The 19,889-nt window shown below is 41.2% G+C and overlaps 2 protein-coding genes across 4 annotated transcripts in view; both read left to right on the top strand.

Moving 5' to 3' along the window:
* The window catches only part of LOC5503308 (hemicentin-1), a 136,135-nt gene that overhangs the window by 92,788 nt on the left and 23,458 nt on the right, over window positions 1–19,889 (top strand). For all 3 annotated transcript variants that reach the window (XM_048727478.1, XM_048727480.1, XM_048727479.1), the window contains 2 exons: window positions 6,248–6,556; window positions 19,389–19,706. In XM_048727478.1, coding sequence (XP_048583435.1) covers window positions 6,248–6,556; window positions 19,389–19,706 — 627 coding nt within the window. The remainder of the gene's footprint in view (window positions 1–6,247; window positions 6,557–19,388; window positions 19,707–19,889) is intronic.
* On the top strand, window positions 11,034–19,064 carry LOC116611056 (melanopsin-B-like). Its single transcript, XM_048727497.1, has one exon. The coding sequence runs from the start codon at window positions 11,324–11,326 to the stop codon at window positions 12,230–12,232; it is 909 nt and encodes a 302-aa protein (XP_048583454.1). The 5' UTR covers window positions 11,034–11,323; the 3' UTR covers window positions 12,233–19,064.

The raw sequence follows: 19,889 nt of genomic DNA, 5'->3' as shown, positions 1-19,889 counted from the left end.
TCCTAGAGATGTGTGCACTACCAGATTACTCCTAGAGATGTGTGCACTACTAGATTACTCCTAGAGATGTGTGCACTACTAGATTACTCCTAGAGATGTGTGCACTACTAGATTACTCCTAGAGATGTGTGCACTACTAGATTACTCCTAGAGATGTGTGCACTACTAGATTACTCCTAGAGATGTGTGCACTACTAGATTACTCCTAGACATGTGTGCACTACTAGATTACTCCTAGAGATGTGTGCACTACTAGATTACTCCTAGACATGTGTGCACTACTAGATTACTCCTAGACATGTGTGCACTACTAGATTACTCCTAGACATGTGTGCACTACTAGATTACTCCTAGAGATGTGTGCACCACTAGATTACTCCTAGACATGTGTGCACTACTAGATTACTCCTAGAGACAAGTGTGCACCACTAGATTACTCCTAGAGATGTGTGCACCACTAGATTACTCCTAGAGATGTGTACACTACTAGATTACTCCTAGAGACAAGTGTGCACTACTAGATTACTCCTAGACATGTGTGCACTACTAGATTACTCCTAGAGACATGTGTGCACTACTAGATTACTCCTAGACATGTGTGCACTACTAGATTACTCCTAGAGATGTATGCACTAATAGATTACTCCTAGAGACATGTGTGCACTACTAGATTACTCCTAGAGACAAGTGTGCACTACTAGATTACTCCTAGAGATGTGTGCACTACTAGATTACTCCTAGAGATGTGTGCACTACTAGATTACTGCTAGAGACAAGTGTGCACTACTAGATTACTCCTAGAGATGTGTGCACTACTAGATTACTCCTAGAGATGTGTGCACTACTAGATTACTCCTAGAGATGTGTGCACTACTAGATTACTCCTAGAGATGTGTACACTACTAGATTACTCCTAGAGACAAGTGTGCACTACTAGATTACTCCTAGAGATGTGTGCACTACTAGATTACTGCTAGAGACAAGTGTGCACTACTAGATTACTGCTAGAGACAAGTGTGCACTACTAGATTACTCCTAGAGATGTGTGCACTACTAGATTACTCCTAGAGATGTGTGCACTACTAGATTACTCCTAGAGACAAGTGTGCACCACTAGATTACTCCTAGAGATGTGTGCACTACTAGATTACTCCTAGAGATGTGTACACTACTAGATTACTCCTAGAGACAAGTGTGCACTACTAGATTACTCCTAGAGATGTGTACACTACTAGATTACTCCTAGAGACAAGTGTGCACCACTAGATTACTCCTAGAGATGTGTGCACTACTAGATTACTCCTAGAGATGTGTACACTACTAGATTACTCCTAGAGACAAGTGTGCACTACTAGATTACTCCTAGAGATGTGTGCACTACTAGATTACTCCTAGAGATGTGTGCACTACTAGATTACTGCTAGAGACAAGTGTGCACTACTAGATTACTCCTAGAGATGTGTGCACTACTAGATTACTCCTAGAGATGTGTGCACTACTAGATTACTCCTAGAGATGTGTGCACTACTAGATTACTCCTAGACATGTGTGCACTACTAGATTACTCCTAGAGACAAGTGTGCACTACTAGATTACTCCTAGAGACAAGTGTGCACCACTAGATTACTCCTAGAGACAAGTGTGCACTACTAGATTACTCCTAGAGACAAGTGTGCACTACTAGATTACTCCTAGAGACAAGTGTGCACTACTAGATTACTCCTAGAGATGTGTGCACTACTAGATTACTCCTAGAGATGTGTGCACTACTAGATTACTCCTAGAGACATGTGTGCACTACTAGATTACTCCTAGAGATGTGTGCACTACTAGATTACTCCTAGAGATGTGTGCACTACTAGATTTCTCCTAGAGACATGTGTGCACTACTAGATTACTCCTAGAGACAAGTGTGCACTACTAGATTACTCCTAGAGATGTGTGCACTAATAGATTACTCCTAGAGACAAGTGTGCACTACTAGATTACTCCTAGAGACAAGTGTGCACCACTAGATTGCTCCTAGAGACAAGTGTGCACTACTAGATTACTCCTAGAGACAAGTGTGCACCACTAGATTGCTCCTAGAGACAAGTGTGCACTACTAGATTACTCCTAGAGATGTGTGCACTACTAGATTACTGCTAGAGACAAGTGTGCACTACTAGATTGCTCCTAGAGACAAGTGTGCACTACTAGATTGCTCCTAGAGACAAGTGTGCACTACTAGATTACTCCTAGAGATGTGTGCACTACTAGATTACTCCTAGAGATGTGTGCACTATTAGATTACTCCTAGAGATGTGTGCACTATTAGATTACTCCTAGAGATGTGTGCACTACTAGATTACTGCTAGAGACAAGTGTGCACTACTAGATTACTCCTAGAGACATGTGTACACTACTAGATTACTCCTAGAGATGTGTGCACTACTAGATTACTCCTAGAGACATGTGTGCACTACTAGATTACTCCTAGAGACATGTGTGCACTACTAGATTACTCCTAGAGATGTGTGCACTACCAGATTACTCCTAGAGATGTGTGCACTACTAGATTACTCCTAGAGATGTGTGCACTACTAGATTACTCCTATAGATGTGTGCACTACTAGATTACTCCTAGAGACATGTGTGCACTACTAGATTACTCCTAGAGACATGTGTGCACTACTAGATTACTCCTAGAGATGTGTGCACTACTAGATTACTCCTAGAGATGTGTGCACTACTAGATTACTCCTATAGATGTGTGCACTACTAGATTACTGCTAGAGACAAGTGTGCACTACTAGATTTCTCCTAGAGATGTGTGCACTACTAGATTACTCCTAGAGACAAGTGTGCACTACTAGATTACTCCTAGAGACAAGTGTGCACTACTAGATTACTGCTAGAGACAAGTGTGCACTACTAGATTGCTCCTAGAGACAAGTGTGCACTACTAGATTGCTCCTAGAGACAAGTGTGCACTACTAGATTACTCCTAGAGATGTGTGCACTACTAGATTACTCCTAGAGATGTGTGCACTATTAGATTACTCCTAGAGATGTGTGCACTATTAGATTACTCCTAGAGATGTGTGCACTACTAGATTACTGCTAGAGACAAGTGTGCACTACTAGATTACTCCTAGAGACATGTGTACACTACTAGATTACTCCTAGAGATGTGTGCACTACTAGATTACTCCTAGAGACATGTGTGCACTACTAGATTACTCCTAGAGACATGTGTGCACTACTAGATTACTCCTAGAGATGTGTGCACTACCAGATTACTCCTAGAGATGTGTGCACTACTAGATTACTCCTAGAGATGTGTGCACTACTAGATTACTCCTAGAGATGTGTGCACTACTAGATTACTGCTAGAGACAAGTGTGCACTACTAGATTTCTCCTAGAGATGTGTGCACTACTAGATTACTCCTAGAGACAAGTGTGCACTACTAGATTACTCCTAGAGATGTGTGCACTACCAGATTACTCCTAGAGATGTGTGCACTACTAGATTACTCCTAGACATGTGTGCACTACTAGATTACTCCTAGAGATGTGTGCACTACTAGATTACTCCTAGAGATGTGTGCACCACTAGATTACTCCTAGAGATGTGTGCACTACTAGATTACTCCTAGAGATGTGTGCACTACTAGATTACTCCTAGAGATGTGTGCACTACTAGATTACTCCTAGAGATGTGTGCACCACTAGATTACTCCTAGAGATGTGTGCACCACTAGATTACTCCTAGAGATGTGTGCACTACTAGATTACTCCTAGAGATGTGTGCACTACTAGATTACTCCTAGAGATGTGTACACTACTAGATTACTCCTAGAGATGTGTGCACTACTAGATTACTCCTAGAGAAGTGTGCACTACTAGATTACTCCTAGAGATGTGTGCACTACTAGATTACTCCTAGAGATGTGTGCACTACTAGATTACTCCTAGAGATGTGTGCACTACTAGATTACTCCTAGAGATGTGTGCACTACTAGATTACTCCTAGAGACAAGTGTGCACTACTAGATTACTCCTAGAGACAAGTGTGCACTACTAGATTACTCCAAGAGACAAGTGTGCACTACTAGATTACTCCTAGAGAAGTGTGCACTACTAGATTACTCCTAGAGATGTGTGCACTACTAGATTACTCCTAGAGATGTGTGCACTACTAGATTACTCCTAGAGATGTGTGCACTACTAGATTACTCCTAGAGATGTGTGCACTACTAGATTACTCCTAGAGACAAGTGTGCACTACTAGATTACTGCTAGAGACAAGTGTGCACTACTAGATTACTCCTAGAGATGTGTGCACTACTAGATTTCTCCTAGAGATGTGTGCACTACTAGATTACTCCTAGAGATGTGTGCACTACTAGATTACTCCTAGACATGTGTGCACTACTTGATTACTCCTAGAGATGTGTGCACTACTAGATTACTCCTAGAGATGTGTGCACTACTAGATTACTCCTAGAGATGTGTGCACTACTAGATTTCTCCTAGAGATGTGTGCACTACTAGATTACTCCTAGAGATGTGTGCACTACTAGATTACTCCTAGACATGTGTGCACTACTTGATTACTCCTAGAGATGTGTGCACTACTAGATTACTCCTAGAGATGTGTGCACTACTAGATTACTCCTAGAGATGTGTGCACTACTAGATTACTCCTAGAGATGTGTGCACTACTAGATTACTGCTAGAGACAAGTGTGCACTACTAGATTACTCCTAGAGATGTGTGCACTACTAGATTACTCCTAGAGATGTGTGCACTACTAGATTACTCCTAGACATGTGTGCACTACTAGATTACTCCTAGACATGTGTGCACTACTAGATTACTCCTAGAGGCAAGTGTGCACTACTAGATTACTGCTAGACAAGTGTGCACTACTAGATTACTCCTAGAGATGTGTGCACTACTAGATTACTCCTAGAGACAAGTGTGCACTACTAGATTACTCCTAGAGATGTGTGCACTACTAGATTACTCCTAGAGATGTGTGCACTACTAGATTACTCCTAGAGACATGTGTACACTACTAGATTACTCCTAGAGACAAGTGTGCACTACTAGATTACTCCTAGAGATGTGTGCACTACTAGATTACTGCTAGACATGTGTGCACTACTTGATTACTCCTAGAGATGTGTGCACTATTAGATTACTCCTAGAGATGTGTGCACTACTAGATTACTCCTAGAGATGTGTGTACACTACTAGATTACTCCTAGAGACAAGTGTGCACTACTAGATATCTCAAGGACATGTGTGCACTACTAGATTACTCCTAGAGATGTGTGCACTACTAGATTACTCCTAGAGATGTGTGCACTACTAGATTACTGCTAGAGATGTGTGCACTACTAGATTACTCCTAGAGATGTGTGCACTACTAGATTACTGCTAGACATGTGTGCACTGCTTGATTACTCCTAGAGATGTGTGCACTACTAGATTACTCCTAGAGATGTGTGCACTACTAGATTACTCCTAGAGATGTGTGCACTACTAGATTACTCCTAGACATGTGTGCACTACTAGATTACTCCTAGAGATGTGTGCACTACTAGATTACTCCTAGACATGTGTGCACTACTAGATTACTCCTAGAGATGTGTGCACTACTAGATTACTCCTAGAGATGTGTGCACTACTAGATTACTCCTAGAGACAAGTGTGCACTACTAGATTGCTCCTAGAGACAAGTGTGCACTACTAGATTACTGCTAGAGACAAGTGTGCACTACTAGATTACTCCTAGAGATGTGTGCACTACTAGATTACTCCTAGAGATGTGTGCACTACTAGATTACTCCTAGAGATGTGTGCACTACTAGATTACTCCTAGAGATGTGTGCACTACTAGATTACTCCTAGAGACATGTGTGCACTACTAGATTACTCCTAGAGATGTGTGCACTACTAGATTACTCCTAGAGATGTGTGCACTACTAGATTACTCCTAGAGATGTGTGCACTACTAGATTACTGCTAGAGGCAAGTGTGCACTACTAGATTTCTCCTAGAGATGTGTGCACTACTAGATTACTCCTAGAGATGTGTGCACTGCTAGGTTAACTCCTAGAGATGTGTGCACTATTAAATTACTCCTAGAGACAAGTGCGCGCCACTAGATATCTCAAGGACATGTCAATCGCAAGTAACCAGTAATAACGTGCTTTATCGCGTTTTGATTGTTTTGTTCTTGTTTATGTGTTCAGATCCTAAGGACCCAGTCATTGCTGCAATGGATGTCATCATCAGAACTGAAGACCGCAAGCCTGTCTCTACCACCATCGGCAGCCGGGTAACTGTACTACAAGGTACCTCGGTATCGATCAAATGTCCGGTACACGGGATTCCGGCGCCGGCAATCACGTGGAGTAATGGGGGTCGCTTCCTACCAGTGTCCAATGGCAACTCCACTCTTGTGTTGTCCAATACCCGGGTATCCGATACCGGGGAGTACATGTGTACGGCAATGAGCCCTATCGGTGCGGATGCAGCCTCTACGTTACTTACCGTATTGGGTGAGTACCCAGATCGAGTTCCTTTTTTTAGGGATGGAAATTATCTATTTATTAAAGCTTTTCTTCCGTGTAGGGAGATTAGGTCTGTAAAGAAAATGCTAGTTTTTATTTTTTTATGGCTACTTCGAAAACGGTGTCGTGTTTCAGTGCCGCAGCAAGGGGGAGCACTGGGGACATGTACCCCCTTCCCCAATATTTTCAAAAATTATAATGAACTTTCTTCAACCTTAGCGGCAGCGTTTTTCTTAAAAAAAGGTTTTATTTTATGCAATCAAATTGGTCTTTGCTATATATTTTTTTATCTTCCTGTTTTTATATTTTATTTTTTCATTATCCTAGGGCTGCCTTCGTCTTTAGTTAATGTTAAGTGATAACCGTTAGATTGTCACGCGCTTATATATGCTGTCATGCTTAGATCTCGCTTCCATTAATTTTTTTTAGGGCAGTCGCCAGGTGACAAGACTTCCCCGGGGTCTATTTGGCTCTTTTCAATGCCTGCATGTCTATGATTTACTCCTTGCCAAACCATCAAAGAATTGCGGCCTATTATGATTACAAAAAGCACCATTAGGGGCTTGTTTGCTTTATATATACTCAATCATTTTTCTTCAAATCACTGCCAACTAAATGGTAAAGGCGATCTCGTATTCTTATTTGCATCCGCTTTTTTCGAAACTCAAAGTTTACATTAAAGACGAGAACGGCAAAGAAAGAAAAAAATAAAATTCGTTCTGGATTTCAGTTGTTTTCCACAAGATCACGACTCAAATGGCGAACACTGTTAACGCTGTTAATTTTTTTTAAAAATATTTAATAATTTCTATTGAAATTTTGGGCAAAGCAAAGCATTTTCCCAATCGTTGCGCCGTCTCTGCTAATGCGTTCTTCCCAAATATTTTTTTTGTCGAAAGGGGGTGGACATTGATAGATAAAAGATATGGCGGGAAGTGCCCTGCTAGCAGAGGCTTCTTTTAACTGTATTTCGCGGTAATTTGTGGATTTATGCTTTTCATCATTTCTTTTTAAATGAAGTTCGAAAGACATTTTTGCACCCTCGCCAACGCAGTACAGTTTTTTTTACTTAAGTTGTTTTCTTTATAGTCAAAATAACATTGTGGTTTCCATCCTGAACCGGTGGCGGATTTGGGCTTTTTTAAACACGAGGTTCCGCTATAAACGGTAAAGCTCCTCCCAACCTCCGGCTCGAATTTGCAATTATAATCATAACACTGCCAAGCTAGCAGTCATAAATGTCTCTTGTAAAATTGCTTATCTCAGAGCCTCGGTCGGCTGGAATAAAACTATTTTTGCAAAGGCAGTTGTGTTAAGAGATTGATAAATAAGTGATTTGCTCTCCACTCACGTTTTCGGTGCAAAATTTTAAATTTTGCGCTATCCTTTATCTAACGCATCTGCATAAATTATTATCACGCTGTGATGAAAATTTTCGTACTATAAACAGAACTATTTTAGATGGGAAAGTCTAGGAGTGACATTCAATAAGGTTTAGAAAATAAAATTTGAATTTAGAGCTCGAGCAATTGTCCTGACATGCTAACTCATTAACAGCTGATTTATAACTGATTGTTCTGGAGCCCGGGGGTAGGAGGAGTTTTCCCTTTTATAGCGGAACCTCGTGTTTAAGGGTATTAACTCATGCTCGAGGATCCAGCGTACTTTGCGGGCGCTCCTAAATGTCACTACCTTATGGAGCGCCCGCAAAGTACGCTGGATCCTCGAGCATGGTATTAACTTCGAGTAAACCAGCTTTATTATTGACAAATAATGCAAAATATTGCAGGGGTTTCACAATGATAGAAAAACTTTAAAAAATGGTCTAGAACATTGAGACAGAAGTTAAGCCACAATTAAATTGTCTGTCAATCTTGACATTATACTACTTAGCAGGCCCGTACCCAGGATTTTTCTTGGGTGCAAAATCCGAAAAAGTGTACCTAATTTTTTTTCCGGGAGGGGAGGAGAGGGAGGGAGTTCTCATAAAAATCTGACCACCTCCGAAAGAACAAAAAGGGATTTTTTAATGCCTTTGCAGTATCTCCACGGGACGTTTATTGTCGGATTTGGCTACATACTAGAGTGATCTAGCTCATGATTTTTAGTCTTGTCTACAAATAGAACGTCTATTGAGAACCAAAAGTGGACTTTCGGCCGTTCGCAGGGTACGGGCCTGGTCAGCAAATCGAAACATAACCAGCGATATATGGGGGGGGGGGGGGACTTTTTGCATTAAAATATTACCTTCGAGATTTAGGGATGGCTTTCTTTCATTGATGAATTCCAAGCGAGACTGGAATAACAGCGAGAGTAAACCATTTTTGGATACGATAAATGTGAATAGTTTTCCCGGTAATAGTTTTCCAATTTCAATATAGATAGTAGGCAGTCTTCGGACAGTCAGTGTCCATGACATCAGCGCGATGAACGTTGGCATTTCTTTCCATGACTAAAAAGCCCGATGCGCGAAGCACATGTGCGACCACATGAACGACAAACGAGGACAGACGTCTGAGATGGGTTTGATCCAGTTCGAATTTCGGATGCCTTTCTCCTCTGCCTTCTCTCTTCGGCCTCTCTTTTCAGCTCTAACTCCCCTGAGTTGAGTGCGGCAGCACATTCAGACCTCCATCTGCTGCGATCCTCGGCAAGCTTCTCCCAGTTGTCCACGTCGAGGCCGATTGCGAGCATATCACGCTTGCATGAGTCCTTGAAGCGGAGCTTCGGGCGTCCTACAGGTCTTGATCCGTGTGCAAGTTCGCCGTAAAGAAGATCTTTGGGAATACGGCCATTTTCCATTCGACAAACGTGGCCTAGCCACCTCAACCTGCGTTGACGAAGTAGGGTAAAAAGCGTCGGTAAACCTGATCTTTCGAGGACCTCGTTATTCGTAACTTTATCCGACCAATGGATACCGAGGATGCGGCGAAGACATCGCATGTGGAAGGTATTTAATCGCTTCTCCTGCCGCGCGTAGGTGGTCCAAGATTCGCTTCCGTATAGGAGAGTACTCAAAATGCAGGCGCGATATACGGTGATCTTCGTCGAGATGGTAAGTTTCTTGTTCTCCCACACTCGAGAGGAAAGCTTTGTCATTGTTGTCACTGCTTTACCGATTCTTTTGCCGAGTTCGACATCGAGGCATCCGTTGGCGGAGGTGGTGGAGCCAAGGTAGGTAAACTGAGGAACAACATCTAGGGTGAAGTCGTTGATGGTAAGAGTAGGCGCAATTTCAGAGCCTAGGTGCATCACTTTCGTCTTCTTAAGGCTGATTGCAAGACTGAAGTCCGCACAAGCGTTCGAGAAACGGTCCAAAAGGGACTGTAGCTCACTCTCACTGTGTGCAACCAAAGCAGCATCGTCAGCGAAGAGAAGATCGCGTATCGTGCACTTGCGGACTTTGGTCAATATAGATAGATATGTTTAATTTCACCCTTTTTGCAGTGGAAACTGAATTACAGGGAGTGCGCAATTACATTGATGACTATACAGTAAGACAATTAGCATATTTAACAGCAACAAAATATGTGATTCTGTTAGTAATACATTGAATTACATTGAATGGGCAATCAGATCTTAATTCCTAGGGGTTTCCAATAGGTGATATTCTGCAATTTATTGGGTTTTATAGCGGATTTTGGTTATCTAAAAACTTAAAAAACTTCGTGCAGAAGGCGTTTTTTCTGGCAGCAAGTGACGGCAAATCAGCGGTTGCCAGGGCGACACTGTATTCTACCCACGGAAAAATTTTATTAACTAAGTTTGAGTTATGCTAACAGGAACCGTAGGGGTGTACGATTGTTCTGCCACTAAAAGCCAACCCCTAATGCGGCTTTGTACCTCAGTGCAAGGTGGAACAACTTGCAGACTTCCGTTTTTCTAAATTTATTTCTTCATCGCAGCAAATGTTTTCCTGTCGGGCTTTGTGATATCGGTTGGTTTCTTTGATAGAGTTTTTCAATGTTTCCTGTCTCAAATAATTCTCTCGGTGATATAATGAGAAAGATAATAAACAAAAAATAAAACAAAGCATTGTCGCGAAAGATATCCGGCATTATACATTATGCTATTGGGGATAACTCAAATACGTGGGACTCGAAGTAGAGCTGTGACTATTAGTCTGTGCGAAACTTCGGGGAGCCGAGCATAGGAGAAAAGAAAAAAGTAATTGCCCAGAATTACCATAGTATTTCGTTATTTCATTGAGGGCGTCGCGCCCTTAACAGTTTTTAAATTGCGTGACAGTTTCTCTCGCTAACTATTTTGTTACGGACACCATACACTCTTTACGACTGTGGAAACGTTAAAATACACTAGGGGTACATAATTAAGGAATAAGGAAATGAAGCGAGGGCGCTCGATTGCGATTTTGAACGCTCTCGATCATTAAATCTACGTCATTTTCCTAAACGAGCTCGCCACAGGCAGCCCAATACCTGACAATCTAAGGCGAAATTGAGGCCTCGAGATTCAGAATAAAACCTTGATATATTCTCTGAAACCTTCCATGTGGTCATATAGAGTATATTGCCACCCGTAATAGTCATTTGGATGTACACTATTGGTTTTACTTCGTCATCGTACTCATATTTTATGTAAGTGGGGGAAGTGACGTAGTTCGTAGGCAGGCTGTTATCTCCGGCTAAAAAAGCGTCTCTTCTCCCTCTTATTAACCCAAAAGAGCTTAGTTGTCTTGGAAAAGTGCTGAGTCAAGATAAGCTTGAATCAATATTGACTGAGGTGGGAACAAAAATGGCTGGATCTCACCATGGAATAGGCGCTGTCTACATCGCACTGAGCGCCATCTCCTTGGTGTTCAATGGCTTAGCGATCTATATATTAACCCGTACTCGTTTCCTTCGTCGGGCTTGCAGTTGGTATATTCTGAGTATGGCTGTATCGGATTTTCTTATGCGTTTGGTTGTGGACACGGTTGGAGCGTACGCGAATTTCAGCGACCAAACACTTGGTCAAATACCGTGTCAATTATACGGATTCGCCTCGACTGTGCTTGGACTAGTTTCTATCTCACACTTAGCCGCTACCTCGCTCGACATTTGGCGTTCTGTTGTACTGCAGCGACGCGCCAGCCGAAAGCAAACGGTTTATATCATAGCTGTTTTGTGGGGGACAGCCTTTGCTTGGGGAATACTTCCGTTAGTTGGTTGGTCTTCGTACGCGCTTCAACCGGGGTTTTCTTATTGTGCACTCAAGTGGTACTCTAGATCGTTAAACGATCTCTCCTTCACCTTGACCATCTTAATATTATTTTTCTTTTTCCCGATTCTCATTTGCGGATTTTGTTATTCTCGAGTATTCTGTGTTGTCAGAGTAACACTGAGAGACGCGAGAAGGCGATGGGGGCAGGAATCTTTCACGGCCCGCAGAACCCTTCGATGCGAACACAAAGTTGCAAAAATCTATCTCGCAATGACCCTTGCATTTTTGGTTGCGTGGTCGCCTTATGCAATTACGTCCCTGTACATCAGCTGGACAGGGATTCAAACAATCCCAGACATCGCCAGAATCCTTCCACCGATGTTCGCCAAGGCTTATTCCTGCTATAACCCCGTGATTTATTATGGAATGTCAAGAAAATTTAGGAGAGGGGTTCGAAGAACTTTAGGGAGAAGAGATATGACTTTTTCTACAATTACCTGAAAATTATCATTTCCTGCAGAAAATGGAATAGACCAGTAGGCTAGTCTAAATATGGGTTATCTGCTCTAGATTGTTTCATTATGCACCTGTTTTGATGGCAAGACATGATAAGCGAGATGCTTATTGGACTTGTGTCTACCCCGAAAACTACTAATTTCCCAAAACTCTAAATGAAACTCGCGATTTTTCACGTACGAGACGTATTTTCATAAGTAAACGCTTATAAATCTCCCTGCTGATATGTATACATTTTGATTACATTTGTTGAAATATATTTTTTGAATAATATCAAAAACATATCCCAATGTCTATTTCTTTAAGTTTCTCTATTTTTTAATTCAGAGTTATCTCAGCCAAACTAAGTTTTAAGATATTCCAGATGATTGCGTTTTGTTGTTTGGTTCTCGCTTGGGTGTTGTGCTTAGCATATTCAGGTTCGTTAGCGTCTTATCAAGGATCATATGTTGTCGGCAGCGATACCAATATATTTATTCCATATTTTAAACCTTTGAAAGAACAAATAATGTTATTATTTTTTAATTAACTTCGTTCCTTGTTCACTAATTACTCACCCTTTTAAACGAAAACTATTATGGAAACAATCACCAACACATCTTTTGAATTCATTAGCTAGTAAGTGAGAGGGTTTCAAAAGTCATGTCTCATGCGACCACAATTATTTTTACTTTTAACTTTATCCCTATTTTTTACTCATGAGCCCGCGAAAATGAGGAAAAAGACTCATGGGGGCAGTCCCATTACCTCCATTTGACGTCAGTTTAATGCGTGCTGAATTTGGATGTTTGAAATGACTTTGCCGCCACTGGGTGTTTCTCGGCAAGCACTTTCTAACATGCGGCAATATGCGATAGATTGCGAGCAAGTTATGATAACAGCCTTGAACAGCCTCGTGTCAGCCGCCATTTTGTCATCCTAGCAAAGTACCAAACCTGAAAAAGCATCCATTTCCATCGGCTGATTTCGGAAAGCCAATGCGATATTTTCGATGAAATTTGGTAAATAAAGTATGAAACTTTGTCTTTAGATGGTTATTTCGAGATAACCCAATATGGACCTAAAAGCGCCACCTTATGGGTGCTTAGTAAAATAGAACTTAGAACTTAGTATTAAAGAACCCAGTCTCTTTTAAAAGACGAAAAAAGTTTGTCTGTCAAAAAGGAACGATTTCAGAACAAGCCACCACCAATTTTAAATATCTTAATGTTAACGAGTATCAATTGAGAATTCTTGCTAGGCGTACTCAAAACCATGTTTTGTCTACGTTTTGGTTGAGTGCTAAGGTTATAGAACCGCCGGCCATGATTAAATCTTGCAGTTTATAATAAAACAATTTCGCTTCCAGTCATATATTTTGTAGCAATCACCAGATCGCGCCCACTAATTCTATTCTAGGCATTCCCCCAAGAAAATTAATCCTTATAGATACTCCTTCCTATACAATTGAACAAACATTGTAATCGAGAATTTATCGATACCCCCCCCCCCCCCTCACCACCACCAGTGCTTCGTTGGTAAATGAGCGATTTTGTGTAGTTAAAAAGAAATCAAGAGTTGGAAAACTGTTGTGTTCGCTTTATGTACGCTTAATATCGATTCTAGAAAACCTCATTTTGATATTTATGCACTATAAATATTGATGATGCAACGGGGGCTAACACCGTTATCAGACTTTTAAAATCATTTGTACAGAGAGCGCCAAACAGATTATTCGATAACGACGAGGCTTCTAGCTGTTAATTTGAGCATGGCGGTAACTAAAAGTCTGATTTTTTTTTTCTTCTAGCGTCTAAAATATCGTATTATAACTCGTGCTTCCATGATACGCTCAGACGCCAACCCGTGAAAGTAAAGCTTTTAAATTTAACTAAAACTCACAGAAGCTAGAGTACTTCGTCAGTGAATCCACTCCATGATTCGCTCAGACGCCAACCCGTGAAAGTAAAGCTTTTAAATTTAACTAAAACTCACAGAAGCTAGAGTACTTCGTCAGTGAATCCACTCCATGATTCGCTCAGACGCCAACCCGTGAAAGTAAAGCTTTTAAATTTAAGTAAAACTCGCGGGAGCTAGAGTACTATGTCAGTGAATCCACTCCATGATTCGCTCAGACGCCAACCCGTGAAAGTAAAGCTTTTAAATTTAAGTAAAACTCGCGGGAGCTAGAGTACTATGTCAGTGAATCCACTCCATGATTCGCTCAGACGTCAACCCGTGAAAGTAAAGCTTTTAAATTTAAGTAAAACTCGCGGGAGCTAGAGTACTTTGTCAGTGAATCCACTCCATGATTCGCTCAGACGCCAACCCGTGAAAGTACAGCTTTTAAATTTAAGTAAAACTCACGGGAGCTAGAGTACTTTGTCAGTGAATCCACTCCATGATACGCTCAGACGCCAACCCGTGAAAGTACAGCTTTTAAATTTAAGTAAAACTCACGGGAGCTAGAGTACTTTGTCAGTGAATCCACTCCATGATACGCTCAGACGTCAACCGGTGAAAGTAAAGCTTTTAAATTTAAGTAAAACTCACGGGAGCTAGAGTACTTTGTCAGTGAATCCACTCCATGATTCGCTCAGACGCCAACCCGTGAAAGTACAGCTTTTAAATTTAAGTAAAACTCACGGGAACTAGAGTACTTTGTCAGTGAATCCACTCCATGATTCGCTCAGACGCCAACCCGTGAAAGTACAGCTTTTAAATTTAAGTAAAACTCACGGGAGCTAGAGTACTTTGTCAGTGAATCCACTCCATGATACGCTCAGACGCCAACCCGTGAAAGTACAGCTTTTAAATTTAAGTAAAACTCACGGGAGCTAGAGTACTTTGTCAGTGAATCCACTCCATGATTCGCTCAGACGCCAACCCGTGAAAGTAAAGCTTTTAAATTTAAGTAAAACTCACGGGAGCTAGAGTACTTTGTCAGTGAATCCACTCCATGATACGCTCAGACGTCAACCGGTGAAAGTAAAGCTTTTAAATTTAAGTAAAACTCACGGGAGCTAGAGTACTTTGTCAGTGAATCCACTCCATGATTCGCTCAGACGCCAACCCGTGAAAGTAAAGCTTTTAAATTTAAGTAAAACTCGCGGGAACTAGAGTACTTTGTCAGGGAATCCACTCCATGATTCGCTCAGACGTCAACCCGTGAAAGTAAAGCTTTTAAATTTAAGTAAAACTCGCGGGAGCTAGAGTACTATGTCAGTGAATCCACTCCATGATTCGCTCAGACGTCAACCCGTGAAAGTAAAGCTTTTAAATTTAAGTAAAACTCGCGGGAGCTAGAGTACTTTGTCAGTGAATCCACTCCATGATTCGCTCAGACGCCAACCCGTGAAAGTACAGCTTTTAAATTTAAGTAAAACTCACGGGAGCTAGAGTACTTTGTCAGTGAATCCACTCCATGATACGCTCAGACGCCAACCCGTGAAAGTACAGCTTTTAAATTTAAGTAAAACTCACGGGAGCTAGAGTACTTTGTCAGTGAATCCACTCCATGATTCGCTCAGACGCCAACCCGTGAAAGTAAAGCTTTTAAATTTAAGTAAAACTCACGGGAGCTAGAGTACTTTGTCAGTGAATCCACTCCATGATTCGCTCAGACGCCAACCCGTGAAAGTAAAGCTTTTAAATTTAAGTAAAACTCGCGGGAGCTAGAGTACTATGTCAGTGAATCCACTCCATGATTCGCTCAGACGTCAACCCGTGAAAGTAAAGCTTTTAAATTTAAGTAAAACTCGCGGGAGCTAGAGTACTTTGTCAGTGAATCCACTCCATGATTCGCTCAGACGCCAACCCGTGAAAGTACAGCTTTTAAATTTAAGTAAAACTCACGGGAGCTAGAGTACTTTGTCAGTGAATCCACTCCATGATACGCTCAGACGCCAACCCGTGAAAGTACAGCTTTTAAATTTAAGTAAAACTCACGGGAGCTAGAGTACTTTGTCAGTGAATCCACTCCATGATTCGCTCAGACGCCAACCCGTGAAAGTAAAGCTTTTAAATTTAAGTAAAACTCACGGGAGCTAGAGTACTTTGTCAGTGAATCCACTCCATGATACGCTCAGACGTCAACCGGTGAAAGTAAAGCTTTTAAATTTAAGTAAAACTCACGGGAGCTAGAGTACTTTGTCAGTGAATCCACTCCATGATTCGCTCAGACGCCAACCCGTGAAAGTAAAGCTTTTAAATTTAAGTAAAACTCACGGGAGCTAGAGTACTTTGTCAGTGAATCCACTCCATGATTCGCTCAGACGTCAACCCGTGAAAGTAAAGCTTTTAAATTTGAGTAAAACTCACGGGAGCTAGAGTACTTTGTCAGTGAATCCACTCCATGATACGCTCAGACGTCAACCCGTGAAAGTACAGCTTTTAAATTTAAGTAAAACTCACGGGAGCTAGAGTACTTTGTCAGTGAATCCACTCCATGATTCGCTCAGACGTCAACCCGTGAAAGTAAAGCTTTTAAATTTAAGTAAAACTCGCGGGAGCTAGAGTACTTTGTCAGTGAATCCACTCCATGATTCGCTCAGACGCCAACCCGTGAAAGTAAAGCTTTTAAATTTAAGTAAAACTCACGGGAGCTAGAGTACTTTGTCAGTGAATCCACTCCATGATTCGCTCAGACGCCAACCCGTGAAAGTAAAGCTTTTAAATTTAAGTAAAACTCGCGGGAGCTAGAGTACTATGTCAGTGAATCCACTCCATGATTCGCTCAGACGCCCACCCGTGAAAGTAAAGCTTTTAAATTTAAGTAAAACTCGCGGGAGCTAGAGTACTATGTCAGTGAATCCACTCCATGATTCGCTCAGACGTCAACCCGTGAAAGTAAAGCTTTTAAATTTAAGTAAAACTCGCGGGGGCTAGAGTACTTTGTCAGTGAATCCACTCCATGATTCGCTCAGACGCCAACCCGTGAAAGTACAGCTTTTAAATTTAAGTAAAACTCACGGGAGCTAGAGTACTTTATCAGTGAATCCACTCCATGATTCGCTCAGACGCCAACCCGTGAAAGTAAAGCTTTTAAATTTAAGTAAAACTCACGGGAGCTAGAGTACTTTGTCAGTGAATCCACTCCATGATACGCTCAGACGTCAACCGGTGAAAGTAAAGCTTTTAAATTTAAGTAAAACTCACGGGAGCTAGAGTACTTTGTCAGTGAATCCACTCCATGATTCGCTCAGACGCCAACCCGTGAAAGTAAAGCTTTTAAATTTAAGTAAAACTCACGGGAGCTAGAGTACTTTGTCAGTGAATCCACTCCATGGTACGCTCAGACGCCAACCCGTGAAAGTAAAGCTTTTAAATTTAAGTAAAACTCACGGGAGCTAGAGTACTTTGTCAGTGAATCCACTCCATGATTCGCTCAGACGCCAACCCGTGAAAGTACAGCTTTTAAATTTAAGTAAAACTCACGGGAGTAGAGTACTTTGTCAGTGAATCCACTCCATGATTCGCTCAGACGTCAACCCGTGAAAGTAAAGCTTTTAAATTTAAGTAAAACTCACGGGAGCTAGAGTACTTTGTCAGTGAATCCACTCCATGATTCGCTCAGACGTCAACCCGTGAAAGTAAAGCTTTTAAATTTAAGTAAAACTCACGGGAGCTAGAGTAATATGTCAGTGAATCAAACGAAGATTACTCATATTTGCGTTAAAAAGAAAAAGAAGAAAAGAAAAAACAATTAAAATCAAATCGAATGAAATTCCTTAGTTCATCAAGAATGCTTGAGAGACAATATGGTCGGGATTTCCTCGGCTTTATTTTCTTGCTGAAATGTAAATCTCATAGCCTCGTCCCCAGGCTACTATTGCCTGCGCGGCTAGTCGTTTGTGGCGTCATGTTTGATTTGCCGCTTGCCCAAGAAAGAACCGGCGACTTTATCTACAAGGAATAATTCCTAGCGATTTACCAGATTTTGTCAGCACTTAAACAGTCCGCCATTTTGAAAATAAACTATGACCGCGCTGCACCATGGGGCGTGGGAAAAAGGGCTTACAAGGCCCCAGCTGGAGACAAGGACTATACATGTGAAGTGAAGTTATGCTCCAGACACTTTTCTGACAATAAAATAAAGAATCAATTTGGTCAACGCCCCAAAAATGAAACACAACATGTAAGCTTGTTGGAAAGAAATTGGTCTACTGCAATATTGCTTTCTATATAATCATTTCGATTTTATGCTACATTTTTCTGTTTGTTTTTTTTTTTTTTTTGTCGCAGTAGGAAATTCTTAAAATAGTGGTCATATAGTCAATATTGTCAATAGTGGTTCCTCTTTTCTGTACTTGTCTAATATTAGAAAACGTATCACAAATATGAATCTGTGTTTTTAAGGATCCTATCATTCATCATCTCTTATGCAAAAAGCCGAAAACTGAATTATCTGGGTTTTTATTAAAGTGAAATCACGTGACAAAGCTGTTTTTAGATTGTTTTGAAAAACTCGTTTGATGTTTTTATCAACATCCGTCATTTCAATACACAAGTTTGAAAGGCGATATCAGTTTTGACGCGAAATCATGGTAATTATCGAAAAATGTCTTTATTAAACTCGCTAGCTGTCGCACGCGACAAAGGGAGACCGACGGGTCATTGAAATCATTGCTTTGATTGCAGCAAGCTCAAAAGCACAGATTACGACTTGAGCTGATCGCTACTTTATTTCACTTTGCTTCAATAGCATAACAACAACTCAAAATTAATATCATGTTTTGTAGAAATAATTATTCTACAAATAATTCTCACTAAGAACCATTAAAGGCACTTACTTGCACGTATGAAGGTTTATTAATTAGCCTTTGATCTTTCAGATAAATAAAATATGGTAGTTAAAACACTGCACATTGTGCGGATAGAAATTGATTGAAAATAACACTCCTGGGTTTTGTAATAAGCTGTATACGTTTACTCGAATTTAGAAATTGAATAGTATAAATTAAATAGATTCTCTGCATGTAATCCGTTGAGCTAAAAATGGGTTTCTTTCTATTTATTGCACATTTTTTCATGTTTTGTTGAACTGTCTTGCTGCAAGCTTGCCTACAAGCAACCCTCAAAGTAGGATAATTGTTCCCTTCTCCTTCCCTCCCCCTTCCCCGTCACCATCAACACCATTAATCAGTCATAGTTTTGTATTAAGCTCCACAGAAGCCGTCCATTTCCGGCCCTGTTGTGGGACGCGTCATACCGCTGACCAAGACAAAGGCAGTCTCTGTTAACATCCGGGATAGTGTAACCGCGTTTCTTGGGAGTACCCTCCGCATTAGGTGCTCCGCAAACGGCTTACCTGCTCCGGAAGTCAAGTGGAGTAAGGATGGTCAGCGGGTCGTTAAAGACGTTGACGAGAACGGAACGCTCAGCATTGTTTTGAGGAGAACAACTGATGCTGGGCGGTATGTTTGCACAGCGGTCAATGCCATCGGCAGTGACGAAGCGGAGACGTTTGTCTACGTCGTGGGTAAGCGAAGAGGATTTATCTAACTGTCTCACAAGTGGTAGTATTCAAAAATTAATTTCTTATCAAGTGGAAAGAGTGGACAACGACAACCAAATGCACCATCTATATTCAATATTATCACTGTTTAATATATGGCAAAGATAGAACGCTCGCTAGGATTGGTTGATTTGCCGGTCGGTACCA

Source organism: Nematostella vectensis, chromosome 5 (assembly GCF_932526225.1).
Source record: "Nematostella vectensis chromosome 5, jaNemVect1.1, whole genome shotgun sequence".
NCBI lineage: Eukaryota > Metazoa > Cnidaria > Anthozoa > Actiniaria > Edwardsiidae > Nematostella > Nematostella vectensis.
The sequence above is the reverse complement of the archived record's forward strand: the minus strand, read 5'-3'. Positions and strand labels throughout refer to the sequence as shown.